This window comes from Schistocerca cancellata, chromosome 8, assembly GCF_023864275.1.
Source record: "Schistocerca cancellata isolate TAMUIC-IGC-003103 chromosome 8, iqSchCanc2.1, whole genome shotgun sequence".
In the NCBI taxonomy this organism is placed as follows: domain Eukaryota; kingdom Metazoa; phylum Arthropoda; class Insecta; order Orthoptera; family Acrididae; genus Schistocerca; species Schistocerca cancellata.
Genome location: NC_064633.1, coordinates 283,229,047 through 283,252,038, shown reverse-complemented (window position 1 = coordinate 283,252,038; position 22,992 = coordinate 283,229,047). Strand labels below are relative to the sequence as shown.

General features: G+C 43.9%; 1 protein-coding gene across 1 annotated transcript in view; it reads left to right on the top strand.

Moving 5' to 3' along the window:
• The first annotated feature begins 472 nt into the window (after positions 1 to 472).
• The window catches only part of LOC126094907 (cytochrome P450 6k1-like), a 72,681-nt gene continuing 50,161 nt past the window's right edge, over positions 473 to 22,992 (top strand). Inside the window, exons 1-2 of the mRNA XM_049909546.1 lie at positions 473 to 508; positions 15,536 to 15,792. Of these exons, the coding sequence (XP_049765503.1) occupies positions 15,542 to 15,792 (251 nt within the window). The 5' untranslated portion in view covers positions 473 to 508; positions 15,536 to 15,541. The remainder of the gene's footprint in view (positions 509 to 15,535; positions 15,793 to 22,992) is intronic.

Below are 22,992 nucleotides of genomic sequence, written 5' to 3'. Positions count from 1 at the left end.
CCTTTCATACCTTGTGTACGCGATACTACCTCCATGTGTATATATGCGTATCGCTATCCGATGACTTTTTGTCGCTTCAGTGTAGATCCTCTGTCTCTAATTAGCTCGTCGTCGACGGGCATTAAGCCATAGTCTTCTCTATATGAAAGGCTAGAAACCTTTTGCGCGTATTGGGAGAGCACTCCAGACGATAAATCGTAATTTACTGCAGAGAGGATACAAGAAACTAGACGTGACCATGCGCGAGGTCGATGTTACGTCATCAGAAGTTGTGCCAGGGCCTACCTGCTATATGCCTTGTTGGGATGGCCTATCTAGCTGGTGAAAGAACTGCCCTGCTCTGGCCGTGCCGGAAGCGCCGCGTAACCTCACGTGTCTAGACGTCCTTGTGCCAGAGTCAACAGCTCTAGCACGACCCTGAAGTTTCGTATAAAGACGCGTGTCCGCCAGCGCCCGGCGTCTGCGACGCCACTGGCGTAAGCGCGGTTGCCCGGTATCTCAGCAGCAGGTGAGTGCCGCTGACGATGACAATTTGTTGCAGAGCGAAACGTTCTGTTATGTTATGTAGCCAAAGATACGTAGCTTCTAAGAGTGTTCAAGAGTGACAGGTGTTTCGGGAAACCACAGGGTGTATCCGACGATGTGATGGTGTAGAAGTTTTAAGGTCTCTACAGTACGGTCTCTACAGTACGTTCAGCAGAATGACTGATTGACACGGAATCTGAGATTTGATGCGTAACTTCAAGTCACAGTTACAGTGAAAAACTTCACGTTCTCGTCGTTTACCAACTTATTTCTTCCTTATTTCTGGCATAGTGGGCGCAGATTCTCGGGTGTAAACCTATGGTTCCAAGTTCGATCCGTAGGCGATATTATATTTTTTTCTTAATAACAGACGTTTGAAGAGTATTCTGCAGCTACCTCTACATCTACAGGGTGTGAATGATAACTGTCTACAGCATACCACAGTGACGTAGAAGAAGTCGGAGCGAACAATTTGACACCAAACACTTGTGGTCTATCAAGCCGAGAAAACAACCTCAATACGGCCTACGAAACCCCATAAGGGGCAGCGCATGTGCGCCGCACGAAGTTTTTAATATCCTCTCACAGTCTTGTGTCACCGGCTTACTCGTGCAAATGTTGTTGTTGTGGTCTTCAGTCCAGAGACTGGTTTGCTGCAGCTCTCCATGCTACTCGAACCTGTGCAAGCTTCTTCATCTCCCAGTACCTACTGCAACCTACATCCTTCTGAATCTGTTTAGTGTATTCACGATTTTTACCCTCCACGCTGCCCTCCAATACTAAATTGGTGCTCCCTTGATGCCTCAGAATATGTCCTACCAACCGATCCCTTCTTCTAGTCAAGTTGTGCCACAAATTTCTCTTCTCCCCAATTCTATCCAATACCTCCTCATTAGTTATGTGATCTACCCATCTAATCTTCAGCATTCTTGTGTAGCACCACATTACGAAAGCTTCTGTTCTCTTCTTGTCTAAACTATTTATCGTCCACCTTTCACTTCCATACGTGGCTACACTCCATACAAATACTTTCAGAAACGACTTCCTGACACTTAAATCTATACTCGATGTTATCAAATTTCTCTTCTTGAGAAACGTTTTCCTTGCCATTGTCAGTCTACATTTTATATCCTTTCTACTTCGACCATCGTGTGTTATTTTGCTCCCAAATAGCAAAACTCCTTTACTACTTTAAGCGTCTCATTTTCTAATATAATTTCCGCAGCATCACCCGATTTAATATGAAATGTAAAATTGACGTTTTATCTCACTATCAGCACAAAATTAACAATTTTTTTTGTTTCTCTGGCCTTCTTACTACGAGACGACTACACTTATAAGTCCATATCAAACTGAAAGTGTAATCGGTTTTTGCATAATGTGTTGAAAAGTCTTTTCCTTTCATTACGGTCACAGGAAAGGTTGACTTAGTAATGTTAACAAAAGCCGTTGGCATAACAGGGTGGGAAGACATTAAAAAAACTCACCTGGAACGCATGTGTTGTAGCTTAGGTGGCTTCTGTAAACCAGTTGGGTGTTGTTTAGCGGCTTGATAGAACGCAAGCGTCTTATAACAAATTGACAGTCTCGACTTCTCCTATATTTCTACGGTACATCTTGCAGCGTGTGGCGGAGGGTAGTTCGGATACCGCTCTCACCCCTGCCCCTTTCCTATTCCAGTTGCGAACAGTTCACGAGAAGGACGATTGCCGCTAAGTCTACATGTGTGCTCGAACCTCTGTAATATTGTCTTCACATTCTTTTCGCGAGATATACGTAAGAGAAGGCATTGTATTTGTTGACTCTTCTAGGAACGTATTCCCTCGGTGCTGTAACAATAAACCACCCTGTGATGCATAACGCCTCTCTTGCAGCGCCTGCTACTGGAGTTGCTTAATTATCCCTGTGACTATTTCGTGTGTACTAAATTAACCCGTAACGAAACGTGTTGCTCTTCTTTTGATCTTCTCCGTTTCCTCTATCAATTCTGTCTTGTACGGATCCCACACTGACGAGGAATATTCAAGTACTGATCGAACTAAACTTTTGTAAGCTACCTCCTCTGTTGAAGGACTTCATTTCCTGAGGTTTCTTCCAATGAATGTCAGTCTGACCTTTCCTGTGATTAGTCTTATGTGGTCGTTGCACTTTAAATCGCTACGTATGCACACTCGTAGACATGTATGGAAGTAACTGCTTTCAGTGATAGATTTGCAATCGTCTAATCATATAACAATGGGTCTTTCTGTTTATGTACACGCAATACTTTACTTTTGCTTACAATGAGAGTCAACTGCCACTCCCTGCACCAAGCGTCGATCCTCTGCAGGTCTCCCTACATTTCGCTACAGTTTTCTAGCTTCATGACTTCTCTACAATGAGAATGATATGCTGTGTTCTGTTTGTCAGAAACCCTTCAATTTAATCACACATTTGGTCTTATTTTCCGTACACTCGTATTTTGTTCATCAGACGGTGGTCCGAAACTGTATCGAATATCTTACGGAAATTAAGAATTAAAAGATCTAGCTGGGCACCTGCATCTGCTGCCTTATGGGTCCTGTGGACGAACAGAGTGAGCTGGGTCTCACACGATCGTTGATTTTGGAACCCACGTTGATCCCTATAGAGGAGATTGTCGGTCTCCAGAAGTGTCGTAATACTCGAGCATGTTCCAAAATTCTACAACAGACAGACGTCAGAGATATATAGGCCTATAGTTTTGTGCGTGTGTTCGACTTCCTTTCTTAACGACAGGGAGGACCTGTGTTTTTTTTTCGATCATCTGGAACATCTCCTCACTCCAAAAACCCGTGGTATATTGCTGCTAGAAGAGGAGCAAGTTCTGTCGCATAACCATGTTGCTATCCCGTCAGGTCCAACGGCCTTCCCTCTGTTGAACTGTTTTAGTTGCTTTTCTATCCCATAGTCATTTAATTCGGTATCAGCCATTTTGTCGTTAATGTGGTGATTTAAAGGAGGAACTATAGTGCGACGTCCCTCTCGGAAACAGTTTTGTAAAAAGATGTTTAATATTTCGGCATTTTCTGTGTAGTCCTCCGTTTCAAAGTTATTATCGTTTTCATCCTAAAACCTACTGTACAGTGCAAGGCAGGGAGTAATTCCCATTACATCTCTTATTACAGCTTCTTCCCGTCCCATTCGCGTATAGAGCGAATGGAGAATGTTTGTGTAACTGCCTCTGGGCTTGTTGTAATTAGTTTACTCTTCTTTCGCTATCCCTGTGGAACTGACACGTAGATACATAGGGGTAGATTTCTCACTTCACATTGGCTTTGCAAATTTGGTAAGCAGAGTTTCGTGAGATACTTGGTGTCTATTTCCTACGTCCCCCCATTGCTCTAACAAACCTGTGATCATTCGTGTCATTCTTCTTTGTATACGATAATATCTACTGATAGTCCCATTTGGTATGGGTCCCATGCACTTGGCCTACGTAGACTGACCAGTGTGGCCAAGCGGTTCTAGGCGCTTCGGTCTAGAACCGCGCGACCACTACAGTCGTAGGTTCGAAACCTGCCTCGGGCATGGATGTGAGTGATGTCCTCAGGTTAGTTAGCTTTAAGTAGTTCTAAGTTCTAGGGGACTGATGACCTCAGATGTTAAGTCCCATAGTGCTCACAGCCACCCAACCATTTTTTAGACTGACCACTTTTCCTAGTATTGTACCTGTGAGCCAAATTTTACAGCTTCATTTACCTACGACTGAGCCCATTTGATCAACCCATTTCGTATTCAACATTAATAGTAGCCTAGGCGAAATAAAACTCTCTCTTTTCCCTGCTTTACTTACAAATAGGCTATCATCTTCGAAGTTCAAAAATGGCTCTGAGCACTATGGGACTTAACTGCTGAGGTCATCAGTCCCCTAGAACTTAGAACTATTTAAACCTAGATAACCTAAGGACATCACACACATCCATGCCCGAGGCAGGATTCGAACCTGCGACCGTTGCGGTCCCGCGGTTCCAGACTGTAGCGCCTAGAACCGCTCGGCCACTTCGTCTGGCCTCTCCGAAGTGGTTTCATGCCTATCATATAGTGAGTTGTGAATGTAGCGTTCTTTAGGTGTGCTTACTGCTTTTAAACGTGCTTTCTACGTCCTGGATAGCTACTTAGCAGCACGGTGGGTGAGTGGGTGGCGGTGGGGGATGAAGGGGGGAGGGGGCTTTAGGTCGGAGCGCTATGGTTTATTTTCTCATTTTATTTAGCTGGTTGCACGATCGACTCAATAGATTAATGGTTGAAAATAAGTAACTCTCTATACACAGATGCATGAGATTGCTACTGTCAGTTTATGTCATCGTTGTCAGTGCCGGAAATGAGGCTTTTGTGTGTCAAGAAGCGTACTTTAGAACTAGATATATCATCAGTGACAAGCCCCATAGAATTTCGATGATCTACTAGATCATATATAAAATAGTCCAGCATCTGCCTTACCTGCCATTGGTTTAATGTGTTCCTATCACTTAAACATTGCTCCGAACGCATACTCCCGGATGTTTAATGCGTGTGACTTCTTCTTGTGACTGTTATGCAATCGTTTAATCATACAATAATGGGTCTTGCTGCCTATTTATGCGCGGTACATCACATTTGTTTATGTTGAGGGTCAATTTACAGTCCCTGCACCTATGTCAATTCTCTACAAGTCTTTCTGTATTTCGTTACTATTGTTCTCGGCATTTATCAGCATCATTCACGAGAAGCCTGAGTTTATATACTGGATATACGAACTAACTTTATCACCTCATCTATTTCCGAAATGAGACAAAATATGAAAACCGCAATTGGCCAGAGATGCTCCTATGTCAGGAGCTCACACAATGGGTAGGAATGCACAATCCCTACAAGTAAACAAAGATCACTTTCAACACAAAATTACTTTTTTTAAATGACACGTGTTTTTTTTCTACCGAAATGAAAACTGGAGGTGCAATTAGTAATGGCAGACTTGGTTGCACTCCTCTAAACCTAATACCTGTAAATAATGAGAACCTTGAGTTTCTGCGACAATGCTATAGAGCCGTAAAGCGGGTTGCCTACACAGTCTTGTATCCTGCGGTAGGCAACCCTCGTTCTGTGCATTAGGGCAGAAACCTGTAGCACCGTTGCCATCATTTGAAGTCTACGTATATCAGAAGGTATAAAGCTTAGAACAGTGAAAACAGGTCTGCTGTCACTAATTGCACGTCAAGTTTTCATTTCAAAAGTGCCATAAAAACCATTGTGTTGAAAATGATGTTTGTTTACATTTAAGGGTTGTGCATTCCTGCCTATTGTGTGAGCCATTGACATAGATGCATCCCTGGCCAATTCCACGTTTCACATTTTGTTTTGTTTCGGAAATATATGTGGTGGCAGATTTTGGTGGATCACCCTGTAAAGTCTATATATAAACTTAAATTACGATATTAATTTTAGTCATCAAACTCTTTGATAGAGGTGATTTTTAGTTCCAATGTCATTAAATCGTTTAAAGATTTACATAAGTAAACACAAATGTCGAGGATAAAGTCGTCAAATTAGGTCACTTCGAATTAGAAAATAATGTGTTACGAATTATTCTCCCACTGTAACACGTTACCCAATAGAGGCACCACTTGTTACAGAACACATCCATCACGAGATGGCGCTCGGGAGGACAAGGGTTCACATCCCAGTCCGGCCATCCCCAATTAGGTTTTTTATGATTTTCCCAAACCGATAAGAAAAATGCTGGTATGGTTTCTTTGAAAGAGCGAAGCCGATTTCCTTCCACATCTTTCCCTATTCAGAACTTGTGCTGCGTCTCTTTTGACGTCGTTGTCGACGAGACGTTAAACACCAATCTTCCTTCTTTCCTCCTTTAATGCTGTTTATCGTCCTGTAAGCATGCTCGGCAACTCTAAGTTAAATATACAAGGTACTGAAAGAAGTACATTATATTAGGAAATAGAGCTACCAACCACAGATTGGCTGGGTCTTGTGTTTCTTAGAGTAGTCCAAAGGGTACAAAACAAAACTTGCCCAGAAAACATTTAAAGTAAGGCTGACGTGGTATTGGCCCTTGTTAATGACCATCACAGAAGGTGCTGCAAATGGCCACCGTTGACGTCGATGTAACGCTCTGCTCGATTTATAAACTGTGAGACGCGCCTGAGGGACAGCAGCAACTAGGGCTGTTGATACAATATCGATATATCGATATGTGGATTTGTTTTCAAAGGATAGCGATATTTATCGCCGATATTTTATTCACCGACGTATAGATATATCGATACCTCAATGACAATATCAAGTCCCGATATTTTTATTTTGTATTATATTTTTTTCGCCAATTTTCGGTATTTATTTGAAACTGTTCTTTTGAAATTGTAGTAGAACATAATTTTACTTTCACTGTGTGAAGGAATCTTACTACTTTTTGAGCTTTCATCACGTCCAGTCTTTCTCTTTGTTGTGTGAAGCAAGTTTAGATGGCACAAAGAGGAAATTCGATTACACTGGGGGCTGGTGGTGGGAATAAAATGACAATATTACCAATGTGATTATTCAAAAATAGTTGCTGAAAATGATGAACAAAATTCTAAATAACAAGATTGGTGTATCCAAGGTTCTCGGGTGTCCAGCCGGATCCGTTCGTCGAAGTTCCACGATATTTCGGCGGATAACCGTTCCGCCATCATCAGGTGGTGCTGATGGAAATCTGTCTGCGCTGTGTCCGTGGTATTTATGTCCGCGGGGTCCCGAGTCGTACCCCGCGGACATAAATACCACGGACACCCGTATCGCCGAGGTAGATGGAAAACCGCCTAAAAACCATCCACAGACTGGCCGGTTCACCGGACCTCGGCACAAATCCGCCGGGCGGATTCGTGCCAGGGACCAGGCGCTCCTTCCCGCCCGGAAAGCCGTGCGCAGACCGCACGGCCAACCGGGCGGGCATCCGTAGCATTACATCTCAAACGTTTCGATTATCTTCCGTTCAAGTTTTCCCATTGTCCGTGATTAGCCGCCATACAATGCGGTGCTCCAAATATACATCCTAAGGCATTTCTTCCTCAAATGAAGTCCTACATTTTGTACTAATAGATCTATTTTAGCCAAGAATGCCCTCTTAACTTATGCTAATCCACTTTTTATGTCATTTGCTTCGTCCGTCATACGTTGTTTTACTTCAAAGGTAGCAGAGTTCCTACATTTCCTCTACTGAGTGAGCACCAATTTTGATGCTACGTTCACGGCTAGTGTCATTTCTTCTACTCCTCATTACTTTCGTCTTTCTTCAGTTTGCTCTCAACACATATTCTTTACTCCTTAGGCCGTTCATTTCATTCAACAGATCTCGTGGTTCTTCCTCACTTCCATTGAGAATAGCAATATCATCAGCGAATCTTATCATTGACATCCTGTCACCCTGAATCAACTGTTGTACGTCTCTTTTATTTCGGTCATCACCTTTTCGGTGTATAGATTGAACAGCAGGGATGAAAAATTGCATCCCCGCCTCATACTCTTTTTGATCTGAGCACTTCGTTCTTGATGTTCCATTACTGGTGTACCCTCTAGGTTCTTGTACATATACATATATTACCCGTTTCCCCTATAGCTTAGTACTATATTTTCTTAGAATTTCGAACCACTTCACTCTGTCGGACGCTTTTTCCTGGTGCACAAATTCTACGAAAGTGTCCCTTAAGGGGACCACATGTTGCCTGTCTAACCCATGTTAATTTAGGCAAGTATTTGACCCATTTCTGAAAAAAACTATTTGATACAGGACCTTAATATCTTTTCTGTATGTTACATAATGCTAATAGAGTCAACTGTACTAAAATCTACTTTATCCATTTTATAGTTTTTGAGAAATACTTTTTTAAACTTATTAACAAAAAATATTAAGTTTTTTCTGCAGAAAATATTTTTTGTGAACTTTCTAATGGGGGAATATTAATGAATGTAGTACCAGACGTGGCTTTTTATGTTGTGCAGAGTCTCTGAAAATTTCATTCATTTATCTATGATAGTTTCTGATGTAATGGGGCATATGGACTGAAAATTTTAGTTCGCAGGAAATTGGCTTTAAAGAAAAAACTTTTGAAATTTGTTACTTACAGTTAATTAAAACTGTCCTGCTGCATATGATGGCCCTTCTTTGGCCTCTAGCAGGTCTTCTAGCATCTTTTTCACCTTCCTGGATGTTTGTCTTGCTTTCTTGGCCATATTAGATGCAGACCTGTCTGCATCGGCTATCCTCATTTTATCGCAGTGTTGCAGGATTAATTCTCAGCTTTTCCAGTATCCAACACTTTCTAATATTACCACAATTGAATGTAATAACAGCATCATGAACTCTTGTTTTCATTGTATGCATGCCTACAAGTACAGTTTTAGGAAGGCGGTTCCAAGTTATGCTGTTGAAACATTCATTTGGGTTCTGTGTCTGCCAATGCAGACATTTCCTTAGAAGGTCAAGATGAGCCAAGTCTCTGAAAATAGGTTTAATTGCTGTAATAACAGCAGCAGGAGCAGAAATGGTGAGAGCTCTTTTGATGATGCACTTGTTGAAGAATTACAATTATAAACATCGTTGCCAGACGACATAACGTCTTGTACAGAAAACTTTCTAAACTTATTTCCTTTAAATTGTCGTTTCTTGAAAATGCCTTTACGTTTCGTCATCTTCAATAAACACAACAAAACATACGTAAACAAGCACTGCAAACGTAGGTACAACAACTACTAGCAATCACACTTGAACAAAACTAACCGCGCGCTTGAAAGCGTGTTGTTTACAAACAGCAGAAATAAAAGAATACCGACCGTTGCATTCGAAGGATAGCCAACACACTCGGGAGTAAAAAAAATCCCTAATGTGCAATGTAAGGGATATAAAGATCTAAAATATACACAGAAAAGTGGTTGACAGTAAAGTGGGCGTGGCACATTAACACACGTGGTAGGAAAATGCTCTTTCAATGCTCGAAAAAAAATTTGTCAGCAAAATCCTTTTCAGAGTACTTATATAAATCCTTCATCTATTATCGACATATGATGAAAACCGAAAATCAATTTTTTTCGGCTTGAACCACGGTGTGGTCCCCTTGTACTGCGTCCACAGTTCGTGGTCGTGCGATAGCGTTCTCGCTTCCCGCGCCCGGGTTCCCGGGTTCGATTCCCGGCGGGGTCAGGGATTTTCTCTGCCTCGTGATGACTGGGTGTTGTGTGATGTCCTTAGGTTAGTTAGGTTTAAGTAGTTCTAAGTTCTAGGGGACTGATGACCATAGATGTTAAGTCCCATAGTGCTCAGAGCCGTGTGAACCATGTGAACATTGTACTGCTTCCATCATCAAGCGTCGCGTCAGATCTGCCTGCCTGGTGCCTTTACCTTTACGAAAGCAAAACTAATCGTCATCTAACGGGTCCTCATTTTTCTTTTCCATTCTTCTGTACATTATTCTTATCATCAACTTGAATCCATGAGCTGTTAAGCTGACTGTATGGTAGCTCTCGTATTAGTCTGCCATTGCTCTTTGCGGGATTTTGTGGATGATACCTTTCCGAAAGAGTGGTGGTATGTTTCCAGTCCCATAAATACCGACTTGAAGAGTAATCTGACTGGCACTTCACCTAGAGATTTTAATATTATAGGAATGTTAGCTTTCGCTTTTGCATTATTTGATCACAAATCTTCCAAAGTCATGTTAAACTCTGACTCTAACACTGGATCCGTTCTGCCTTCCATATCGATCACCAGTTCTTCTGTCACGTCACCAGTTCTCTTCCTCGTATGTTCCTTTTTCCACCTACCATACTCACCTAAAACGACAAAAAATTGTTTTAGTGGTAACAAGTAGCACTTTTTTTAAAGGTTCCGCACCTCAGTCAGTAGCAACGGAGCCCCTACAGGATCCCTCCGTTGTCCGTCTGTCTGTCAGTCTATCTGTCTTGTCCGACTGTTAAGACCCCTTTTTCTCAGGAATAGATAGAGGTGTCGAGTTGAAACTTATGTCACATACTAAGGTCTAGGCTCCCTTGGCTATGCGAAAAATTTAAGGTTCCGTATCAAGGTAACCAAACGATACGGCCATTTCTGTCACTTCTTTCGATACTCGCAAACTCAATCATCAGAACCATAGTGTACTTCCCATTGACCTAGAATCACAAAAATTAACAAGAAGCGAGGTTTAACAATACACGAAATAAAAAAACCCGAAATTGGTAATTTGTAATTATATGGTATAATATATACATTTTTCGGCATTTGTTGTCCCTCTGTCAACAGTTGAAATTTGTGTTAATTACTAAATCTACGGCCTCTTATCAATACAAAAAGTTTAAACTTCTAAGTCAATGTAACCAAAATATACGGCCATATATATCTCCTATTTTGATACTCGCAAACTTATTCATCAGATCCTATAGATGAACGCTTTGTTTTCATATGAAGATAATAACTGTTCCGAACGAACAGATACCACTGATGACCATACAGCTTCTCTAGAAAGAAATGATAACTAATCGAAACCCTCAGCTGCCAACAGGTGTTGTTGATATACCTCAATGGGGACAGCTGGAAATGTGTGCCCCGACTGGGACTCGAACCTGGCATCTCCTGCTTACATGGCAGATGCTCTATCCATCTGAGCACCGAGGGCACAGACGACAGCGCGTCTGCAGGGACTTATCCTTTGCACACTTCCCGTGAGACTCACATTCCCAACTGTCCACAACCCACATTCCTAATGATCCTAAAGGATATGTGCCCATTCACTCATTACTCGCGCCAACTAAGGTGACGATTCCCGTAAGAGTTCGGGCAAAGTGTGCACATTCGCACAGAAGAAGGTCAGTAACGGGATAGCCTTCAACTATGTGAAGATAGCTGTCCCCATTGAGGTATATCAACAACACTAGTTGGCAGCTGAGGGTTTCGATTAATTGTCATTTATTTGTATTCAACTCAGGCATGGCGGTCTAGCGGTACAGTGTGAGCATGGAAACAGAGAGGTCGCGGAACCGAATCTCCACGGGTTCTTCAGTCTTCGACTTAACCTATCCTTCACCTCTCAATGAAGTAAGGAGTCGTCAGCAACGTGTTCGAATTCCACACTAGACTGTAGCACTTCTTTCCCCGGTTGGATAACTGGGGTACTTAGGGGCACGCTAGTCGCCGAAGTAGCATATAATAAAAAGTCTATTACCAGGCCATTGAGATACACTGAAGTTGTTATTACATGTAAAGGCACGTTTACACTGAGATACATGTATCGCAACTTGTATCAGCGTCATGTTAATTTGACATGTTGCAATACTTCATCTCAAACTAAAGTTCACCCAACTATGCAGACCTTCCCGCTTATACAAGTCGCATATGCATTTTTATATAGTTTTTTCGCGATATTCTCGACAAGCTGCAGAAGTCACGCACGCACAGTACCAGTCTTCCTTGGCATCATGCCGCCATGTTTATTTACAAATGCCTATTTTATCTTGAGTGTTCTGTGGAGTCAGTTCTATTCATTGTGTTTCATGGGTTTTCCTTTCTTCGCCCAAAAGGGCAAATGCATCAGTGCAAAAAATGTAAAATCTTGCACAACGTTTTGAGAAGCCATCGTGAATTCCGAACAACTCTGCACCATCGAAGGCAATGATTCAAATTGTCAGATGTAAATGCACGATCAAACATGTATGACTTGCAAGTAGCAAACTCATATAGATCGTGATACAGGTCCTGGAGACATGTGTACATCTATGCATTTTGCGCTTACTAATGCTGATTCGAATCCCACATGTAAGGGTACCTTTATGATGTTTCAAAGACTTTGTTTTTATTTTATTTATTTATATTTATTTATTTATAGATTAATTTAACCTGGCAATATTAGGGTCATCGGATCCTCTCTTGCACATAACCAAACATTCTACATATTGCTTATGTTACAGACTGAAGTATCGATATTAAAATAATGTCGTGTGACTAGGGCCTCCCATCGGGTAGACCATTCGCCGGGTGCAAGTCTTTCGATTTGACGCCACTTCGGCGACTTGCGCGTCGATGGGGATGAAACGATGATGATTAGAACAACACAACACCCAGTCCCTGAGCGTAGAAAATCTCCGACCCAGCCGGGAATGGAACTCGAGCCCTTGGAATTGACATTCTGTCGCGCTGACCACGTCTTTTTATTTTTTTATTTTTTGTTTTTAATTTATTGTTAATTTAGTTTTACTTTATACCACAACAAAAATAAATGTACCTCGCACCGCATCGTGCTCTGAGTAAAGAAAACAATATCTCGGCACGTTCCTGCACCGAGGTAATGTACATGGGGAAAACGAAAAAAAAAAAGTGCTGCGTACATGACGCAGAAGGGCGTGTCGCTACTCTCCTTACGCTTCATCATCCAGGTACGTCTTCACGTGTGTCGTATGTTTTTCCACCGAGAATCGAACTTAGTCTTGTCAGCTCACTCAAGGGGTGTCTTCTCTTACCTGTTGATGATCCAGCTGCGTGGAGGGTCGCGTAGGGCACTCCCTAAGTAATTAGAAAAATACTGTCTGTATTTTGGGTTCCGTACGATCTTGCAAAGATGTTCTTGTAGGTAGTTCCAAAAGTCGAATACATCTTTAGGTCCATCGTGAAATAAGTAGTGTACCGTATGCGCACGGATCCACGTGACAGCGTTGGTCTTGGCGCGCGGAAAACACTGTTAATCCGGAAATAGTAGAAACCGAGGTGTAATGTGTTCCGGAGTCACTCGTAGAAAATACGACAAAATTTGTCGTACCAAGCGCCATACGTCTTCTGCCGCGCCACATGTGAGACGGTGTTCGTCCGTGTCTGGTATCCCGCTGTCTACGCAGAGAGGCGATTCCGCCATGTTTAACTTGTGGAGGCGTGATCGGGTGATCTGTTTACCATTGACTGTGATGTACCATGTGGATAGGACGTCTGTGGCCAGTGTAACCGCGTGAATCGTCTTCCACACCACCTTCCAATTAACCTGACGGCTTTTGGTCTCCACGATGTTTGGTGGGCGCCTCTGCTGTAGGACATGATATACAGGGTGTTACAAAAAAGTACGACCAAACTTTCAGGAAATATTCCTCACACACAAAAAAAAGAAAAGATGTTATGTGGACATGTGTCCGGAAACGCTTAATTTCCATGTTAGAGCTCATTTTAGTTTCGTCAGTATGTACTGTACTTCCTCGATTCAGCGCCAGTTGGCCCAATTGAAAAAAGGTAATGCTGACTTCGGTGCTTGTGTTGACATGCGACTCATTGCTCTACAGTACTAGCATCAAGCACATCAGTACGGAGCATCAACAAGTTAGTGTTCATCACGAACCTGGTTTTGCAGTCAGTGCAATGTTTACAAATGCGGAGTTGGCAGATGCCCATTTGATGTATGGATTAGCACGGGGCAATAGCCGTCGCGCGGTACGTTTGTATCGAGACAGATTTCCAGAACGAAGATGTCCCTACAGGAAGACGTTCGAAGCAATTGATCGGCGTCTTAGCGAGCACGGAACATTCCAGAATATGACTCGCGACTGGGGAAGACCTAGAACGACGAGGACACCTGCAATGGACGAGGCAGTTCTTCGTGCAGTTGACGATAAACCTAATGTCAGCGAAAGAGAAGTTGCTGCTGTACAAGGTAACGTTGACCACGTCACTGTATGGAGAGTGCTACGGGAGAACCAGTTGTTTCCGTACCATGTACAGCGTGTGCAGGCACTATCAGCAGCTGATTGGCCTCCACGGGTACACTTCTGTGAATGGTTCATCCAACAATGTGTCAATCCTCATTTCAGTGCAAATGTTCTCTTTACGGATGAGGCTTCATTCCAACGTGATCAAATTGTAAATTTTCACAATCAACATGTGTGGGCTGACGAGAATCCGCACGCAATTGTGCAATCACGTCATCAACACAGATTTTCCGTGAACGTTTGGGCAGGCATTGTTGTCTTGATTGGGCCCCATGTTCTTCCACGTACGCTCGATGGAGCACGTTATCAAGATTTCATACGGGATACTCTACCCGTGCTGCTAGAACATGTGCCTTTACAAGTACGACAGAACATGTGGTTCATGCACGATGGAGCTCCTGCACATTTCAGTCGAAGTGTTCGTACGCTTCTCAACAACAGATTCGGTGACCGATGGATTGGTAGAGGCGGACCAATTCCATGGCCTCCACGCTCTCCTGACCTCAACCCTCTTGACATTCATTTATGGGGGCATTTGAAAGCTCTTGTCTACGCAACCCCGGTACCAAACGTAGAGACTCTTCGTGCTCGTATTGTGGACGGCTGTGATACAATACGCCATTCTCCAGGGCTGCATCAGCGCATCAGGGATTCCATGCGACGGAGGGTGGATGCATGTATCCTCGCTAACGGAGGACATTTTGAACATTTCCTGTAACAAAGTGTTTGAAGTCATGCTGGTACGTTCTGTTGCTGTGTTTCCATTCCATGATTAATGTGATTTGAAGAGAAGTAATAAAATGAGCTCTAACATGGAAAGTAAGCGTTTCCGGACACATGTCCACATAACATCTTCTCTTTATTTGTGTGTGAGGAATGTGTCCTGAAAGTTTGGCCGTACCTTTTTGTAACACCCTGCATATCCCGCGCCGACGCCTGTTTCGTCGGTGGTTCTGCGATACGGACATAGCTGTGTTCAATGTAAAAGTTCCCGAAGTAGTAGAAGAGTGGGGGTATGTCTTGCGTCGTCAGTGAGGGCATAAGGGAGGGCGGAACTGCCACTTAGCTACCGGGAGTATCGATATTGAAATATTATTGTTTAAATTCGCAACATCTACGTTTTGTTTATATTATCATCGAAAACACTTAATACGAGATCCTATGATTACGGTACTGTGAAGCTAAATGCAGGTTTGCGTGTTCTTTGCAGGTCAACATGTACCATAGGTATGTGGGAGTGACGTGGCAGTGTTAGGCTCAACAACAGTTGGTGCTTGTTTTACAGGTCGGCATGGAGGCGGCAGGTATGACGAGCTTGTGGTTGTCGGCGGCGACGCTGGCGGCGCTGCTGTGCTGGTGGCTGGTGCGCCAGTCGCACAGCTACTGGCAGCAGCGCGGCGTGGCGTGCCCGCTGCGGCCGCACCCTCTGCTGGGCCACCTGCAGAACCTCGCGCTGCTGAGAGAGTCCGCCAGGGACCTGCTGCAGCGGGTCTACGACGCGGGACAGGGCATCCCCTACGTCGGCATGTACTTCATGCACAAGTGAGTAATGCCTCCGCAACACGCATAAAAATTATTCAGCACTAGTTAATGTATCCCGTAGCTTATTGCTGCCAGTGGGTGAGGTCGCCACATCCACGCTGCAGGCTGTACTGGTACCCGTAGGGTGATTTGTTTTCCCATCAGTCTTCTAAGTGGTTTCTACATCTACATCTACCTCCATACTCCGTAAGCCACCTGACGGTGTGTGGCGGAGGGTACCTTGAGTACTTCTATCGGTTCTCCCTTCTATTCCAGTCTCGTATTGTTCGTGGAAAGAAGGATTGTCGGTATGCTTCTGTGTGGGCTCTAATCTCACTGATTTTATCCTCGTGGTCTCTTCGCGAGATATACGTAGGAGGGAGCAATAAACTGCTTGACTCTTCGGTGAAGGTATGTTCTCGAAACTTCAACAAAAGCCCGTCCCGAGCTACTGAGCGTCTCTCCTGCAGAGTCTTCCACTGGATTTTATCTGTCATCTCCGTAACGCTTTCGCGATTACTAAATGATCCTGTAACGAAGCGCGCTGCTCTCCGTTGGATTTTCTCTACATCTACTATCAACCCTATCTGGTACGGATCCCACACTGCTGAGCAGTATTCAAGCAGTGGGCGTACAAGCGTACTGTAACCTACTTCCTTTGTTTTCGGATTGCATTTCCTTAGGATTCTTCCAATGAATCTCAGTCTGGCATCTGCTTTAGCGACGATTACTTTTATATGATCATTCCATTTTAAATCACTCCTAATGCGTACTCCCAGATAATTTATGGAATTAACTGCTTCCAGTTGCTGACCTGCTATTTTGTAGCTAAATGATAATGGATCTATCTTTCTATGTATTCGCAGCACACTACACTTTTCTACATTAAGATTCAATTGCCATTCCCTGCACAATACGTCAATTCGCTGCAGATCCTCCTGTATTTCAGTACAATCCTTCATTGTTACAACCCCTCGACACTCCCCTGCGGCACACCTGAAATCACTCTTAGTTCGGAAGACTTCTCTCCATTGAGAATGACATGCTGCGTTCTGTTATCTAGGAACTCTTCAATCCAATCACATAATTGGTCTGATAGTCCATATGCTCTTTAATGCGAGCCGCCACGAATTCCTCTCACGCGCCACTGTGACAATCGACAGTCTCTTCATCTCAGAGTAGCGCTTGCCCCAATGACATACGAGGTGCGACAATAAAGTGATGAGACTGATTTTCTTTGCAAGATGTGACAACCCTGCAGGCTTACATAGGCTCAATATCTTTGATCTTGGTCTATAAGCTGCTTCTAGTCCAAGCGGCACATTGATGCAACTGCTCAGTCGCGAGTTGTGCTGTAATAAGTTAACATGTGTTTGTGTCTCTCGTCACAGAAATGAAACTGCATAATATTGAGCAATGGTATGCCATTTCTTTTTACGTTAAATTGGGTGAAAACGCGACGAAAACTTACGGTAAGCTTCAGAAGGCTTTTGGAGAGGAGGTTATGTCAAGAGCTCAAGTTTTTCGTTGGCATAAAATGTTTAGTGACGACAGAACGAATGTTGAAGATGAAGACCGCAGTGGACGACCATCAACCTCACAGACAGATGTCAACTTGGCCAGGGTGAATGAACTCGTACAATCTGATCGAAGATTATCCGTGAAAACTATTGCAGAAGAACTGAACATCAATCGAGAAATGGTTCGTCTAATAATAACTGAAGATCTTGGTATGAGAAAGATTTCTGCAAAAATGGTCCCCAAAAATCGCACACCACAACAGCTAGAAACACGGAAAAATGTGGCAGCCGATTTGTTAGAGCAAACGGAAATCAATCCAGAGTTGTTGAGCTATGCTATCACTGGCGATGAAAGTAGGTTTTTCAGTACGATCCAGAGACAAAACGCCAAAGTTTCCAAAAGGGGCTCAAAGGGATCACCCAGACCAAAAAAAGCTCGCATGTCAAAGTTGAAATGCATGCTTGTGTGCTTCTTTGATTCCAAGGGAATTCTTCATAAAGAGTGGATGCCTCCTGGACAAACAGTTAACCAATACTACTACAAAGAAATTTTAGAAAGACTTTGTAAAAGATTTCTTTGTGTCCGTGCCAACATTGCTGATGATTTGATTCTGCATCACGATAATGCACCATCCCATGCTGCTCTGTCAGTACAGCAATTTTTAACCTCAAAACAAATTTCAGTACTACCACAGCCACCTAATTCACCAGATATCGCTCCGTGCGACTTTTTTCTATTTCCAATAGTCAAAACGGCCGTCAAGGGACACCATTTTCAAACAACACTAGATGTACAAAAAGCTGTGAAGGTCTTGGACGATATTACAGAAAATGAGTTCCAGAAATGTTCCCATCAGTGGCAGAAGCGCTGGAAAAAGTGTTTGCAATCAGAAGGGAACTACTTTGAAGGAGACAACACTAAACTTGACTGAAACGGTAAGCAACATTTTTTTTTCACATCAGTCTCATTACTTTATTGTCGCACCTTATATCCCAGACTCTCTCTCTTCCTCTGCAGTTTTTACCCCTTTAACTCCTTCTAGTACATTGGTAGCTACTCTTTGACGCCTTAACACTCGTACTATTACACAGTCCACTCACATTAAAGTGGCGACCTGCCAAAAGGCCTGAATAAGCAACGTTTGCAGCTTGGACAAGCACCATAAGAATCAGTTGATTCTGAACGAAACCGACAAGGATGTCAAGCCATGCCGACTTCAGAGCCGGAGTAAACAGCCCGAACGAGGTGGTCCAACAGATTCTCGATTGGGTTGAAATCCGAGGAGTTCGATGGCTAGGGAAACGTGGCAGACACATTCTTGTGCTCTTCGAGCCACGCATTTACACTGAGAGTTGCTTGACACGTTGCATTGTCCTGCTGATAGATGCCATTGTGCCGAGGAGAAAATAAACTGCATGTAGAGGTGTTCATGGTCTCCAAAGATAGATGCATATTTGTGTTGATCCATTGTGACTTCCAGAATAATTAGATCACCCCGAAAACATTCCCCAGATCATAACGCTCCCTTTCTCCGGCCAACACCCTTCTGACGATTATTGTCATCTGCCCTATGGAGCATAAAACGTGTTTCATCTGAAAAGGCTGCCCCTATCGCCACCCAGCGGAGTCCAGTTGCGGCACTGACGTAAAGATTCCAGCTTTCGTCGTCGATCAACAGCAGTTAGCATGGGTGCATGAAACAGGCGCCTGCTCCAGAGGCCCTTACGCATCAACTTTCTTTGAACGGCCGTTGAAGAGATGCTGTAAGTAACTCCTTGGTTCATCTGGTCCGTCAGTTGCTCAACACCTGCTAGTTTCCAGAATGAGATTTTCACTCTGCAGCGGAGTGTGCGCTGATATGAAACTTCCTGGCAGATTAAAACTGTGTGCCGGACCGAGACTCGAACTCGGGACCTTTGCCTTTCGTGGGCAAGTGCTCTACCAACTGAGCTACCCAAGCACGACTCACGCCCCGTCCTCACAGCTTTACTTCTGCCAGTGCCTCGTCTCCTACCTTCCCAACTTAAAAGAAGCTCATCTGCGAACCGTGTAGAACTAGCACTCCTGGAACAAAGTTTTAATCTGCCAGGAAGTTTCATATCAGCGCACATTCCGCTGCAAAGTGAAAATCTGGAAACATCCCCCAGGCTGTGGTTAAGCCATGTCTCTGCAATATCCTTCGTTTCAGGAGTGCTAGTTCTGCAAGGTTCGCAGAAGGGCTTCTGTGAAGTTTGGAAGGTAGGAGACGAGGTACTGGCAGAAGTAAAGCTGTGAGGACGGGGCGTGAGTCGTGCTTGGGTAGCTCAGTTGGTAGAGCACTTGCCCGCGAAAGGCAAAGGTCCCGAGTTCGAGTCTCGGTCCGGCACACAGTTTTAATCTGCCAGGAAGTTTCAGCTGCTCGTCTGTTCGCCAGTTCACACTTCCACAGCCGTCGTTCACCCTTTCCATCTATGGCCCTTGGTGCACCACAATTGACTCTGCGCCGATATTGGAGAGCGCCATTTTGCCATGCACGATACACCCCTTTAACCGTGGCGGCACGCGAATACTTTACAAACTTAGCCATTGCGGTAAGCTTCCACCTTTGGCCGAAAAGCCAATTATGTACCTTTTGGGACACCTGATAAATGCCTCCGTTTCCGCATTAGTCAACAAATACTGCACTGTTTTCCGACATGCTTTATGTGGTGTCACTGCCAGACACCACGCTTGCTAGGTGGTAGCCTTTAAATCGGCCGCGGTCCGTTAGTATACGTCGGACCCGCGTGTCGCCACTATCAGTGATTGCAGACCGAGCGCCGCCACACGGCAGGTCTAGTCTAGAGACACTCCCTAGCACTCGCCCCAGTTGTATAGCCGACTTTGCTAGCCATGGTTCACTGACTACTTACGCTCTCATTTGCAGAGACGATAGTTTAGCATAGCCTTCGTCTACGTCATTTGCTACGACCTAGCAAGGCGCCATATTCTTCAAGCATGTATTCTGAACTGATAATATTGTGAATCATGTACCGTCAAGAGCGACGTTCCTCATTAATGGATTAAAGTTAAGTATCAAACTAATTATGTCCGCTTTCTGAATTCTCATTCCTTGTCATGTTCCAGACCTCACGTCAGTATAGTTCTTCCCTCCTCACGCCAGCCTGCGTGAAATAAAACGCGTGCATTTCGGCCTCCTCTAGTAACACGGTGTTGGCTCTTCTGCCAACACAACACTTTACTCGTATATACCCCTCACTGCTACTGCTATCACCTGCCGCTGCGAATGGCTACTATACTTTGACAGAATGAATTGATTGTTGGTGTTAATAACGATCGTCCTCCTTTACCTCCTTTGTGTTACTGCAGATGACGTGTCACTGCCGGCTGGAGTGGCCGTGCGGTTATGGGCGCTACAGTCTGGAACCGAGCGACCGCTACGGTCGCAGGTTCGAATCCTGCCTCGGACGTGGATGTGTGTGATGTCGTTAGGTTAGTTAGGTTTAATTAGTTCTAAGTTCTAGGCGACTGATGACCTTAGAAATTAAGTCGCATAGTGCTCAGAGCCATTTGAACCATTTGACGTGTCACTGAGTACATTTCTTCTGTGCATGCAGTACACGTGAGGCGCCTAGTTGTTTCCACTGCACTGTGTGGAATACGAAGATTCTGTTATAGTTCACTAACCTGCTGTCTTGAAGTTGATGTCCCCAGCGCAGAAAACAGCACGCAGGTCGTAGGTTCTGTATCTTGATGCTAAAACTGACTTTTAGCGAGGTTCTGTTCTAAAATAATGTATCACTTCTTTGGGATGCCAATCGCGTATTTTAATATAGCCATACGAGAAGACTAAATGTTCTTAACACAACACCTTCTCATACAGCAAAGTACATGATCAAACACAATGTGTACTAAAATGTATCTTTATACTATTTGTGGCACGTGCCTGTGCCTCATGACCACCGGAGTGAATCTTTTAATACTGAATAATGGCAAACACATCCTGCCACAGACAACATGACTGTACATCTCGACTGCCTAATCCAGAGTGACGAACAGGAACTTAAATAAAAATTGGAAACACATCCTATGACAGACAACATTTTTGTTCTTCTCGACTGCATAATCCAGAGTGACGAACAACCGGAAACACTTCGCGCGCCGTACCAGAAAAGGCGTGACCCGAACGCTTCCGAAGTGATTTGTCTGCAATTTCGTCAGTGTTTTGTTTTTGATTTAAATTGTTTTTAATAATTCTAAAATGACTGACTGATAGTCAGCTGTTGAGAGATATTTATATTAAAAAGTGAAGTCATTCCAATGAGTGGTTTAACTAATAATAACTATACTTTAACGTTTTGGCGCCCTTGCTCCGAACACAGCAGGCAATCACAGAGCAGTAGCATTATGCAGGCGGTCTTTCTCACGGGAAAGGTACAGAATCTAACATCTGTCACAGGTACCTCACACCACATTTCATCATCTATATACTTCTTGCATCTCCACTGCTCTGGGAACAGCTTCTTGGAGCCTAATATGATGGCTGACTAAGCCAGAAATATTACAAGGAGGTGTGGCGTCACTCCATGGATTGCCGTTTTGTTTCCTGTTGGAAGCAATAAACCACTTTTCCGTGGCCTGCGACGATATTCTGTAAAAAATTCTCACTATCAGCCTCGTAACACGCGAGCAATTCCGCACAGACGGTCCGCCGTTGCTCCTTATGGTCTTCAACCGAAAGTGGGCGAGAAAAAATGTTTCGCAATACTTATTAAAAGCCCCTCGTACTAACTTCCGACTATTACGTGATTAAGAGTCGTAATACAACTCACCTGTGTCAACTAATACCTGCAGGCTACACTGAGAAGAAGTAGAATAACCATTTCATAGGCTAGGGTGTGTGCTGATGAATCTTCTCCCACACGAAACTTCCTGACATATTAAAACTCTGTGCCAGATCGGGATTCGAAGTCAGGACCTTTGTTTTTCGCTGGCAAATTCTCTACCAACTGAGCTACTCGAGTATGACACACGAGCCCTCCTCACAAATTTACTTCTGCCCGTATCTCATCTCCTACTCTGCAAACTTCACAGAAGTTCTCACGCGAAACTTGTGCGACTATCACTCCTCGAAGCCCACGCTGTGGTTAAACCATGTCTTTACGATATCCCTCCTTCCAGGACAGCTACCTCCACAAGTTTCGCAGGGAAAAATCCGTGAAATTTGCAAGATAGGAGACGAGGTATTGGTAAAAGTAGATCTGTGAGGACGTGTCGTGCGTCGTACTCGGGCAGCTCAGTTGGTAGAGCACTTGCCCGCGAAAGGTAAAGGTCTCGGTTTCGGGTGCTGATCCGATACGCAGTATTAGTCTTCGAGGAAGTTTCATATTAGCGCGCACTCCTCCGCTCCGAGAAAATTCGTTCTTTTCGCTCATGGTCCAATAATTTCTACTCTGTTTCTTCTGTGAGGACAATTCTTTGTCGAAGACTTTTGCGATCTCACTGCGACTTGAATGACCCATACTCTCGTAGGCGCCTGTGCACGGCGAAAAATTGCTTCCAACTGGAGGACGATTGTTCCACATTATCTTTTCTCCGTACGCTCGTGGGGGTTTTTAGGCACTACATACACCCAGAGCATTGCATCCTTGTGCCGAAGCCGAGTGAGCGGAAGTCGTTCTCTAAGACTCGCTATCCATGCGGTTCGGTCGCACTCGCTTT